This window comes from Oncorhynchus gorbuscha, linkage group LG06, assembly GCF_021184085.1.
Source record: "Oncorhynchus gorbuscha isolate QuinsamMale2020 ecotype Even-year linkage group LG06, OgorEven_v1.0, whole genome shotgun sequence".
NCBI lineage: Eukaryota > Metazoa > Chordata > Actinopteri > Salmoniformes > Salmonidae > Oncorhynchus > Oncorhynchus gorbuscha.
This window is the reverse complement of record NC_060178.1, coordinates 92,621,478-92,634,469: the sequence shown is the minus strand read 5'-3', so window position 1 is coordinate 92,634,469 and position 12,992 is coordinate 92,621,478. Positions and strand designations below refer to the sequence as shown.

At 47.0% G+C, this 12,992-nt stretch overlaps 1 protein-coding gene across 1 annotated transcript in view; it reads left to right on the top strand.

Moving 5' to 3' along the window:
* LOC124038547 (inactive rhomboid protein 1-like) overlaps positions 1-12,992 on the top strand; it is an 87,390-nt gene that overhangs the window by 54,741 nt on the left and 19,657 nt on the right. The window contains exon 3 of the mRNA XM_046354563.1: positions 6,382-6,521. Within this exon, the coding sequence (XP_046210519.1) occupies positions 6,382-6,521 (140 nt within the window). The remainder of the gene's footprint in view (positions 1-6,381; positions 6,522-12,992) is intronic.

Here is a 12,992-nt window from a genome sequence, read left to right as displayed (position 1 = left end):
GTTGTAATGATGTGCAAATAGTTTTTTATGCATTTATTTTATTTAACCTTTATTTAACCAGGTAGGCTAGTTGAGAACAAGTTCTCATTTACAACTGCGACCTGGCCAACATAAAGCAAAGCAGTGCGACAAAAACAACAACACAGAGTTACACATGGAATAAACAAATGTACAGACAATAACACAATAGAAACATCTGTATACAGTGTGTGCAAATGAAGTAAGAATGCAAGACAATAAATAGGCCAACAGTGGCGAAGTAATTACAATTTAGCAATTTACACTGGAGTGATATATGTGAGGATGATGTGCAAGTAGAAATACTGGTGTGCAAAAGAGCAGAAAAACAAAAACAAATATTGGAATCTGAATATCTGGACTTGTCCAGTGACTGCTGAGAAAGATCAGCTGACAACAGGGGAAAGTCCTTGTGGCGGCACGGAGAGACGGCTGACAGGAGGGAATAGACCCCACTGGGACAGTCATGGGGTAGCTTCCCATTTCTGTAGTTTCCCATGCTTCGCAGTATGTTGGAAACACCCGCTTTAGCTACAGAAAGTCAACATACGAGAATACCCCTAGAGTCTGCGAGAGCGGTGGCGGAAGATGACTCATCGGCTGACAACATGGTAACGACTGGACTGGAAACGACTAAGAGTAATGAGAGCACAGCACAAGAGAACACCACAGCAACTGTCACAAGTTCTGCTGCAACAGTGGGCCACAAACAGATGCAGGTATGTGTCTGTGGTTGGAGGAAAGTTACATCACACCATGGGTTGAGGATCCACCAGGGGAAGAAGGGGTGTTTGGGTAAAGAGAGACAGAGAACTCGCATTGATTACTTTCTGCGAAAGCGATCAAATCAGTTGAATGAAGCACAGCAACTGGACGCAAACCATAGTTTGCAGTGCATCAGTACCACTGTCATGGAGGACGTAAACTCAAGCACCGAAGTAGCAACTGAGGTGGAACCAACAACAGGAGTGGAACTCACCCAGCCTCCCAGACCTGCAGTCGAGAGGAGACTACCAGGGCACAGACCGTATGTAAAATGGCCTGGCGCCAGTGACAAGAAGTTGTGGGAAACAGTGAATACTGACCTTATGGTCTGTCCAAACGACAAAGGAACGCCCCCTCAACCATTCTAAGCGGATGGCGAACGATTACCCACATCATAGTTGCGCTCAGATGGCGACAGGCGACCTCGTCAGACTGGAACACGTCAAGGTTCTTATGGGGTAAAAGCGTTCTTTTAGAAGATCAAAAGCTCCCTGAACGGACCGCTTAAAACACGTCTACCCTCGAGAAACCCTTCGAGGCACAGTGGAGAAGAAGTTGGAGAGGATGGGGGACATCATCTATGAGTACGGGACAGAAAGATTTGGAGTGGAAGACGCGGAAATAAAAAGGCGGGAGAAAGGTTCCAACCCCACCAGTTTCCAGGAGGCAACAAGAAATCAAGCGCCTCGTTCAAGAAAGGCGGCAGCTTAAGAAACAGTGGAAGAAGGCCTCGGAAGTGGAAAAGGAGGGCATAGAGGCACTTCAGGCTGACATCAAAACCCGGTTGGCATCCCTCCGTAGAGCAGAGAACCTACGGAAACGCAGAAGGAAAAAAAGAACAAACTAGAACTCGATTCTATAAAGATCCCTTCAAGTTCCTTAAAAGTCTCTTCAAAAAAGAAAAAAGTGGAGCTCTAAAAACAACAAAGAAAGACCTAGAGGAGCACCTGAGAACAACAAACTTTGACTCAAAGCGACATGAACATCTGGCCATCCCATCAGATATCCCACCCATTGAACCCCCGGAACATCATATTGAGACCAGCCCTCCGACATGGAAAGAGGTGGAAGACACAGTTCGACGGGCAAGAACAGCATCAGGCCCGGGGCCAAATGGAGTCCCGTACAAAGTGTATAAGAACACACCAGACGTCCTGAGGTTCCTCTGGAGGCTTATGAGAACAGCTTGGCAGAAGAAGATAATACCCAAAGTGTGGCGTAGGGCAGGCGGGGTCCTGATCCCTAAGGAGAAGGATGCAGTGAACATCAGCCAATTCCACCCAATCTCCTTACTGAATGTCGAGGGAAAAATCTTCTTTAGGGTCATTGCCCAGAGGATGGCCGAGTACCTACAAAGGAATGCGTACGTCGATACATCTGTACAGAAGGCAGGAATATCAGGGTTCTCTGGCTGCTTGGAACATTCCAGCATGATCTGGCATCAGATCCAAATGGCCAAGGTGGAGAAAAGGGAACTCCATGTAGTCTTCCTCGAACCTCGCCAATGCATTTGGCTCTGTGCCAGATCCAAATGGCCAAGGTGGAGAAAAAATCCATGTAGTCTTCCTCGAACCTCGCCAATGTTCCTCTGTGCCCCATGAACTCCTGTGGTCTGCCTTCAGATTTTTCCACATACCGGACACCATCACAAACCTGGTGAAGTCGTACTTCCAGGATCTGCAGTTCTGCTTCACCACCTCAGAGTTCACCACCTCATGGCAGTGCCTGAATGTAGGTATAATGGCGGGATGTACCATTTCTCTGTTGGCATTCACAATGGCAATGGAGGTTATCATCAGATCCTCAAAATGGGTTGCTGGTGGACAGCGAGTCGACTCTGGTTTCCGCCTCCCTCCACTCAGAGCCTACATGGACGACATTACAACATTGACCACCACTGTCCCATGCACCAGGAGACTGCTCAGAAAACTTGAGGAGAACATCAGCTGGGCCCGTATGAAGATTAAACCATCCAAGTCACGCAGCATCTCGATTGTGAAGGGAGTACTCTCTGACCTGAAATTCTTCATCGGAGATGACCAAATCTCAACAGTGTGAGCAGCCGGTAAAAAGTCTTGGAAGGTGGTATGATCCAAGCCTGAAGGACAAAGACCAGGTGCAACAGCTGCGCAAAGACATCAGTAGTAGCCTACAGTCCATCGACAACACCCAGTTACCTGGAAAGTTAAAGGCCTGGTGTCTGCAGTTTGGTCTCCTATCCCGGGTGTTGTGGCCCTTAGCACTGTATGAGGTTCCAATCTCAACAGTGGAGAAGATGGAAAGAGGAGTCACAGGCTACTTAAAGAAGTGGCTTGGAGTTCCACGATGCCTTACCACCATAGGCCTCTATGGAGATGGTGTCCTCAAGCTGCCCCTCACCAGTCTAACAGAGGAATTCAAGTGTGCAAAAACCAGGCTCCAAATGACACTGAATGAATCTCGAGACCCAGTGGTGAGCAACAACGCGCCGACCTTGGCAACTGGGCGCAAATGGTGGCCAGGAAAAGCAGTCCAGGAGGCAACAGCAGCCCTCAGACATTCTGACATTGTGGGTCATGTTCAGCAAGGGAGAGGAGGCCTTGGGCTAACTAGCCGTGCTGCTTGGAGTAAGGCCACTGCACCAGAGCGGCGGAAGATGGTAGTGCAGGAAGTACGCCATCAGGAGGAGGCTGCATGGTGGGCCAAGGCAGTCTCTCTTGCCAAACAGGGACAGTGGACTTGATGGGACAGTGTGGAGAAGAGGAAGATCAGCTGGAAGGATCTGTGGGCCATGGAAGCGAGGCGGTTGAGCTTTTCCATCAGAGCAACATATGACGTCCTTCCAACACCAGTTAATCTTCACCAATGGTATGGTGAAGATCCGGACTGTGCCCTCTGTTCTATGCCAGCCAACCTCAGGCACATTCTCACAGGCTGTAAAACAAGCCTCGCCCAAGGACGCTACACTTGGCGTCACAACCAAGTCCTTAAAAACCTTGCGTCCGCCCTGGAGGACAAGCGAGCTGCCACCAACTCCCTACCACCCACAGCAGCATCACACTCCTTACGGACAAACTTTGTCCGCGAAGGGGCTAAACCACCTGAAGAGCGGCTCTACACCATTAGAGCGAGACCAGCTGCGCTTGGCCCGTGACTGGAAAATGCTAGCTGACATTGGCCGGCAACTTGTGTTTCCTCCGGAGATCGCAACCACCACCCTAAGACCTGACATGGTGCTCTGGTCCCGTTCACTCAATAAGGTCTTCATCATTGAGCTCACAGTACCCTGGGAAAACTCAGTAGATGAGGCTTATGAGCGAAAACATCTGCGCTATGCTGATCTAGCTGCCGAAGCACGGCATCATGGCTGGAACACAGAAGTCCGACCAGTGGAGGTGGGCTGCAGAGGTTTTGTGGCAACATCTACAACCAGACTGCTTAGAGACCTGGGAATTAAGGGCCAGAGCCAGCGTTCGGCAATCAAAGCTGTATCAGAGGCGGCAGAAGGCAGCAGTCAGTGGCTCTGGATGAAGAGGAAAGACCCCAACTGGGCCCCGAAGTGAGAGGGCCAGGAGGTATGCGGTCAACAATGATTGACTCAGGGAGGAGGACGCCCCTGCCATGCATAGTCCCATGGGATGTTGGCTATCAACAACAAGGCAACTCCTATGACTAATTGGGAATGGGACGCAAGCGTAGGATTGATCACCCTGTCGCTGGCCGCCTTTGAGGAGGGTGTATAGTGTGAAAGGCCGAAACACCCAAATTTCACCACTCTCACTGTTCATTAACTCTTGGAAGTGCTTGCACAAAGGATAGTAACATCTCATCCTGTGTTCTTGGAATCTGGGATGAGGAAGGTAGTTGGATGGGCTATTTACAGATGGCCTGTGTACAGCAACAGCAATCGGTAAACTGCTCTGACAGCTGACACTTAAAGTTAGTGAGGGAGATATAAGTCACCAACTTCAGTGATTTTTGCCATTGGCAGCAGAGAACTGGAAGGAAAGGCGGCCAAAGGAGTTGTTGGCTTTGGGGATGACCAGGGAAATATACCTGCTGGAGCGCGTGCTACAGGTGGGTGTTGCTATGGTGACCCGTGAGCTGAGATAAGGTGGATTTTACCTAGAAAAGACTTATAGATGACCTGGAGCCAGTGGGTTTGGCGACGAATTTATAGCGAGGACCAGCCAACGAGAGCATACAGGTCACTGCCATCCAGGACCTCTACACCAGGCGGTGTCAGAGGATGGCCCTAAAAATTGTCAAAGACCCCAGCCACCCCAGTCATAGACTGTTCTCTCTGCTATCGCATGGAGGCTTATTGAGGTAGTATGTACATGTAGGTATGGTTAAAGTGACTATGCATATATGATGAACAGAGAGTAGCAGTAGCGTAAAAGAGGGGTTGGTGGGTGGGACACAATGCAGATAGCCCGGTTAGCCAATGTTGGTCGGGCCAATTGAGGTAGTATGAATGTGTAGTGAAAGTGACTATGCATATACGATAAACAGAGAGTAGCAGCAGTGTAAAAGAGGGGATGGGGGGGGGGTGCACATAATGCAATAATAACCATTTGATTACCTGTTCAGGAGTCTTATGGCTTGGGGGTAAAAACTGTTGAGAATACTTTTTGTCCTAGACTTGGCACTCTGGTACCGCTTGCTAACCGGTTTTCTGTATATACGTAGCCTTGCTACTGTTATTTTCAAATGTCTTTTTACTGTTGTTTTATTTCTTTACTTATCCCCCTCCCCCAAGGAGTGCATCAACATTGGATTTGTTTTTGAGTTCTTTGTGGATCTGTTTGATCTGGGGGAAATATGTGTCTCTAATATGGTCCTACATTTGGCAGAAGGTTAGGAAGTGCAGCTCAGTTTCCGCCTCATTTTGTGGGCAGTGTGCACATAGCCTGTCTTCTCTTCAGAGCCAGATCTGCGTACGTCAGCCTTTCTCAAAAGCAAGGCAATGCTCACTGATTCTGTACATAGTCAAAGATTTCCTTAAATTCGGGTCAGTCACGGTGGTCAGATATTCTGCCACTGTGTACTGTCTGTTTAGGGCAAAATAGCATTCCAGTTTGCTCAGTGTTTTTGTAAATTATTTTCAATGTGTCAAGTAATTAATTATCTTTTTGTTTTCTCATGATTTGGTTGGGTTTATTGTGTTGCTGTCCTGGTGCTCTGTGGGGTCTGTTTGTGTTTGTGAACAGAACCCCAGGACCAGTTTGTTTAGGGGAATATTCTCCTGGTTAATTTCACTGTAGGTGATGGCTTTGTTGTGGAAAGTTAGGGCTCTTTTCTGGACACTTACTCACTCACACCTTACGTTACAGATACAATGCAAATCGATAGACACCGAAAACACATTTATACAGGTACAGCACACACATTCATAGATACAGTTACTGTAATCTGGCCTACATACATGTAGTGTAATCTGGCCTACATAGAGGTGGTGTAATCTGGCCTACATACAGGTACTGTAATCTGGCCTACATACAGGTACTGTAATCTGGCCTACATACAGTTTCAATAGATGCATTACAACACCAGCTACAGTAAATCCACTGAGCTATTGAGGAGAAATACGTTTTTGTTGTCTGGTGTGTGTTGCAGCCGGTGAAGAGGCAGGGGTTCCTGCACAGTGTGAGCATGCCCTGTGAGATCACACAATCAGGCATCGCAACCTTTGACCCCAGCAATTATCTCCGACCCCCTCTGCAGCGCCAGCCCTCCATCACAGAGACCATCAAGAGGTGAGACCACACACACACATGTTTGCTTCACACACCACACCATCCACTATCCTTGCTTAACTGCTCACTACTATGATTTCTGCATGCCCTGAATATCTTTTCTAAACCCTAACTTTTACTGACTAACTCTTCTTCCAGCTGATCTGAACTTTATACTATTTTTATTGATATTTTCCCTCTTTTACTTCCCATTCTCTCTCCTTTCTCTGTATGTTTTCCTTCTCTCTCCTTCTCTGCCTACCTACCTCCCCGTCTTCCCCCTGTCTGGTGTGTGTAGTGGGAAGAAGGTGCATTTCAGGCGGGTCAACACGGTCCCTAATAAGGGCCAGAAGGGCCCCCGACTGGTGTCTGTACTCCGCAGGAGCTCCTGTGTCCCCAAACTGGTCACCCGGCGCCGCTCGTCCATCCCCAAACAAATCATCAAGTAAGAGAGAGAGAGAGACAGAGGAGGGAGTGGGAGGAAGAGAGAAACACAGAGGGAGTTGGAGAAAGAGAGTAGGATGAAGGAAAGAAAGGTTAAGATCATGTGTTAATACAACCGTTTTAGAATCCCCTGAAGGTGTCACATGATCTGTGACTGAGGATGAATCCCCTGAAGGTGTCACATGACCCGTGACTGAAGATGAATCCCCTGAAGGTGTCACATGACCTGTGACTGAAAATCAATCCCCTGAAGGTGTCACATGACCTGTGACTGAAAATCAATCCCCTGAAGGTGTCACATGACCTGTGACTGAGAAATCCCCTGAAGGTGTCACATGACCTGTGACTGAGAAATCCCCTGAAGGTGTCACGTGACCTGTGACTGAGGATGAATCCCCTGAAGGTGTCACGTGACCTGTGACTGAGGATGAATCCCCTAAAGGTGTCACATGACCTGTGACTGAGGATGAATCCCCTGAAGGTGTCACATGACCTGTGACTGAGGATGAATCCCCTGAAGGTGCCACGTGACCTGTGACTGAGGATGAATCCCCTGAAGGTGTCACATGACCTGTGACTGAGGATGAATCCCCTGAAGGTGTCACATGACCTGTGACTGAAGATAAATCCCCTGAAGGTGTCACATGACCTGTGACTGAGAAATCCCCTGAAGGTGTCACGTGACCTGTGACTGAGGATGAATCCCCTGAAGGTGTCACGTGACCTGTGACTGAGGATGAATCCCCTGAAGGTGTCACGTGACCTGTGACTGAGGATGAATCCCCTGAAGGTGTCACGTGACCTGTGACTGAGGATAAAATCTCTTCCTCACACGTGTCAAACTCATTACACGGAGGGCCAAGTGTCTGCAGGGTTTCGCTCTTCCCTTGTACGTGATTGATGAATTAAGGTCACTAATTAGTAAGGAACTCCCCTCCCCTCACCTGGTTGTTTTAATTGAAAGGAAAAACCAAAAACCAGCAGACAACAGGACTTCCATGGAATGAGTTTGACACCCCTGCCCTACAGCAAACAACACATCACAGACGTTTTCATCGTCTTGACGACGTTCCATGACGCATAGAGTATGCATACACACCTTTGTCCCACTCATTACCCCTCATACACACTCACAAAATTACACACACTCAATTACGAAATTACTCGTTTACCTGGCCTACCATGAGAGTTTGAGCACATCAAAGCCACTGTGAATCCATCTGAGCTCTGTAAAGCTGGTTTGTGTGTTCAGCTAACAGAGTGACGGTGGACGAACACCAAAAACAGCTATCACTTTAAAGGGCTGGCCAGGCTTTCACACCATTTTGTGTATGCGTGTGTGGTCCAATTGGATTCCAGTCGGAGAGTTGTATGGCAGCCTGGTACAATTGCACTGTAATGACAAGCCAAGGGGACACTGTGAGTTATTGGTAAATTATTGGTCACATACACATATTTAGCAGATGTTATTGCGGGTGTAGGGAAACGCTTGTGTTCCAAGCTCAAACAGTGCGGTAATATCGAACAATTCCCAACGATACACACAAATCTAAACGTAAAAGAATGGAATTAAGAAATATATAAATATTAGACTAAAATCCATTAGAATAGAATACAGTATATACATATGAGATGAGTAAAGCAGTATGTAAACATTATTAAAGTGACTTGTATTCCATTATTAAAGTGGCCAGTGATTCCATGTCTGTGTACAGTGCATTCGGAAAGTATTCAGACCCCTTGACTTTTTCCACATTTTGTTATGTTACAGCCTTTTTAAAAAATAGATTAAATAGTTGTTTTCCCCCTCATTAATCTGCACACAATAACCCATAATGACAATGCAAAAACAGGTTTAGAAATTCTGACAAAAAAAACAAAAATAAACGTAATCATAAGTATTCAGACCCTTTCCTCAGTACTTTGTTGAAACACCTTTGGCAGCGATTTCAGCCTCAAGTCTTCTTTGGTATGATGCTACAAGCTTGGGCACACCTGTATTTAGGGAGTTTCTCCCATTCTTCTCTGCAGATCCTATCAAGCTCTGTCAGGTTGGATGGGGAGGGTCGCTGCACAGCCATTTTCAGGTCTCTGCAGAGATGTTCGATGGGTTTCAAGTCCGTGCTCTGGCTGGAACCTTCAAGAACATTCAAAGTCTTGTCCTGAAGCCACTCATTTGTTGTCTTGGCTGTGTGCTTAGGGTCGTTGTCCTGTTGGAAGGTGAACCTTCTTCCCAGTCTGAGGTCCTGCGTGCTCAGGAGCAGGTTTTCATCAAGGATCTCTCTGTACTTTTTCTCTCTGTACATCTTTCCCTCGATCCTGAATAGTCTCCCAGTCTCTGCAGCTGAAAAACATCCCCACAGCATAATGCTGCCACCACCATTCTTCACCGTAGGGATGGTTCCAGGTTTCCTCCAGACGTGACGCTTGGCATTCAGGCCAAAGAGTTCAATCTTGGTTTCATCAGACCAGAGAATCTTGTTTCTCATTGTTACGTACGCCTCTTGGTGGAGGGAACGCAACACCCCGCTACATCTCAACTCCCCTTGGAGTGAAAAAAAGTATGTGACTGTAGGTGCAGGGAAGGTGGAAACCGTCGGCCTTGCAGAAGGACCACTCGGTGCAGTCTTCTACCTCAATACTCTCAAAAATGGAACCAGACAAATCCACCACATTTCCCAGCATGCGAGATTGTGCCCTCATTAACACAAGCAGGAAAAACATGGGGAAATGCTTGAACCAATTTTTAATCTGCAATTTTGATTTCTGGGTTGTGTACTACTTCTAACACAGGAGTCACATTACCACCAGCGATATCGTTCCTTAGTAGCAATGTGACTCCTTTTACTGCCCTTGTAGACACTACACCAACACGGAAACGTCCTGATACCAAGTCTGACACTAAGTGGACCCAGTGTAATGGTACATATATGGTTTTTGTCTCTATCCCCTGTAATATGACATGCGAGCCACAATACGTTTCAGGAGACCAGGGTAAAGCATCAGTAACGATTACTGACTGCGCCGCCCCAGTGTCTCATAAGATTTGTATGGGCTTTTGATTAGCTTGTTCTTCAGTTGAGGAAACACAACCGATATAGATCAACGGAGCATAGATAGGATCCAGTTTCCCAAATGCTGAATCAATAAGTCGATCCAACGGATGAGCCACAGACTGGACTAAACTCACGCTTTTTAATTTAGGGATGGTTATAGGGACTGTTTCGGTTTATTTTTCAAAACCGGGCAGTCTGCAATCACGTGACCCTTTTGGTGACAGTAAAAACATTCACGGATTTCGTGCGATGGCTTAGGGTCGTCGGAGGGAAAAAAATGACCCGAATGCAACACTGACGACGTAATCTTTCGGCCTTCAAAACGAGGCACACCAAACACAGTCTTGAGTGTCAAAGCGTATTCATCTGCCAACACTGCTGCCTGGGCCAATGTTGCCACTTTCAGTTCATTTAAATGAACTACAATTCTATCAGACAGGTTGCTTTTAAAATCCTTCAACAGCATCAACTCCCGAATATCAGCAAAGGTGTTAGCTTTGCTAGCTGAACACCAGCGATTAAATAGAGACTATTTGTCCCTAGCAAACTCAACAAAAGTACGGTGAGAGGATTTTTTGTGGTTCCTGAAGCACTGCCTATAAGCTTCAGGCACCAACTCATGAGCCCGCAACGTGGTTGTTTTAATAATATCGCCCTGTAAACTGTCTTCCAGGGAGAGAGCGGCTACAGCTTCGACAATTTACATTGCAACAGGAGCGGCTAAACCTTGAGAGGCCAATGCAGCACAGCAGCCACAAGCTCAAACGCAGAGGAATAGGAATCAACTGGAGGGACTAAACCAATATTTTTACTCACTTCAAAGTGGGCTTGATGATGGGCAGGTTGTGGAGTCGCACTGGAGCCAGCGTCAAGCTCCAGTTGTCGGCTTCTATTTCCATTTTCCTCATTTCTAAATAAATCTCCAGCTGTCTAACTCACTCTTTATCTTTTAGCTGCACTTCCAAACGGACCAGCCTCACCTTTACCCTAGCGGTCCCGTCTGATCCACCTGAAGCAGAAGGTAAAGGGTTGAATCAGGGCAATGTAAAGGGGCGACCCTTCCCTTCGCGCCGTCCTCCGACTTGGCATCGGAAGGTCTACACATCTCCTCTCCTGAAGCCTCCCTCTGCTCATCTTTCAAGATCATTTTTTTTCCCATTAAACCGTCCTTGACTAGCACTTTACACAACCCCACCAACCGATCAACAGACGGCTGAGGCAGCCATTCTGTACACAGCAGCCTACTGAACACACGGTAACGAAGTAAGTCACCCAAACTCACAACGCCTCAATCCCCAATCACAGAGAGCTCAGAGCAGCGGGATCCTGTGGATGTAATGATACCGGATGAGCCCCCGTTATGTTATGTACGCCTCTTGGAGGAGGGAATGCAGCACACCGCTACATCTCAACTCCCTGTGGAGTGAAAAGAAGTATGTGATCGTAGGTGCAGGGAAGGACGTCAGAGGCAGAGAAACATACCATTTACGGGGAATTTATTCCTCCTTAACACGGTAAAGTGGGGAAAAGGGGCTGGATGGAACCAAAGCAAAGAAGTAAAAATGAAAGAGTCCCCTCTCCTACCTTACCTGCATTACCACTACTTACCTAACCTTTAGCACCACTTGGCACACTAACCAAAATACAGGGGGTGGTCTGCCCAGGTCTTACCTAGTGTGCATAGACAGATTAAATACTACGGGTTATGTATGCCCGCAGGCCTCTTGCCTAAACACTTCCAAGGTGCTCCCCCCCCCCCCCCCCCCCAGGAACAAATGAAACAGAATCATTTACCAATAATTTAAGTGAAAAATTTCAATAACCAAAAACACTAACTCCTATTGTCATACACATACCTTAGAAGGACCGGCTACAAAGTAATATCCACAAAACTTTTACTGACCGCCACAACAATCAACACAAGACATAAAAAGAAGCTCTCTTCTGACAAAGGAACACTGGCTTTTATCAAGCTGGAGAAGGTGTTGGTAATTGCCGAGACAATTGTATCCCCTGACAAGAGGGAGGGATCAGAACTCCAATCAGCGATTGGGCCGACCAATCAGCTGCTTAGAATCCAGGAAGCAATTTCCTGAAATACACACATATACAAATCCACAACAACACAGAAACAGAAGAACATAACACTCGTGGTCTGAATCTGGTTGTCATGTGCCTTTTACTGAGGAGTGGCTTCCGTCTGACCACTCTACCGTCTCCACAGAGGAACTCTAGATCTCTGTTAGAGTGACCATCGGGTTCCTGGTCACCTCCCTGACCAAGGACCTTCTCCCCCGTTTACGCAGTTTGGCCTAGGAAGAGTTTTGGTGGTTCCAATCTTCTTCTATTTCAGAATGAGGGAGGCCACTGTGTTCTTGGGGACCTTCAATGCTGCAGAAATGTTTTGGTACCCTTCCCCAGATCTGTGCCTCAACACAATGCTGTCTCGGGCCTCTACGGACAATTCCTTCGACCTCATGGCTTGGTTTTTGCTCTGACGTGCACTGTCAACTGTGGGACCTTATATAGACAGGTGTTTGCCTTTCCAAATCATGTCCAATCAATTGAATTTACGATAGTTGGACACCAATCAAGTTGTAGAAACATCTCAAGGACGATCAATGGAAACAGGATGCACCTGAGCTCAATTTCGATTCTCATAGCAAAGGGTCTGAATGCTTATGTAAATAAGGCATTTCTTTTTTTTATTATTACTAAATGCGCAACATTTTCTAAAAACCTGTTCTCACTTTGTCATTGTGGGGTGTTGTGTGTAGATTGACGAGGGAAAAAAATAAATGCCTTATTTATTACTGTAAGGTCAAGCCATGGGGACACTGGAATGACAAGCCAAGGGGACACTGTAATGACACGCCAAGAACAAGCTAAGGGGACACTGTAATGACACGCCAAGAACAAGCCAAGGGGACACTGTAATGACACGCCAAGAACAAGCTAAGGGGACACTGTAAGAACAAGCTAAGGGGACACT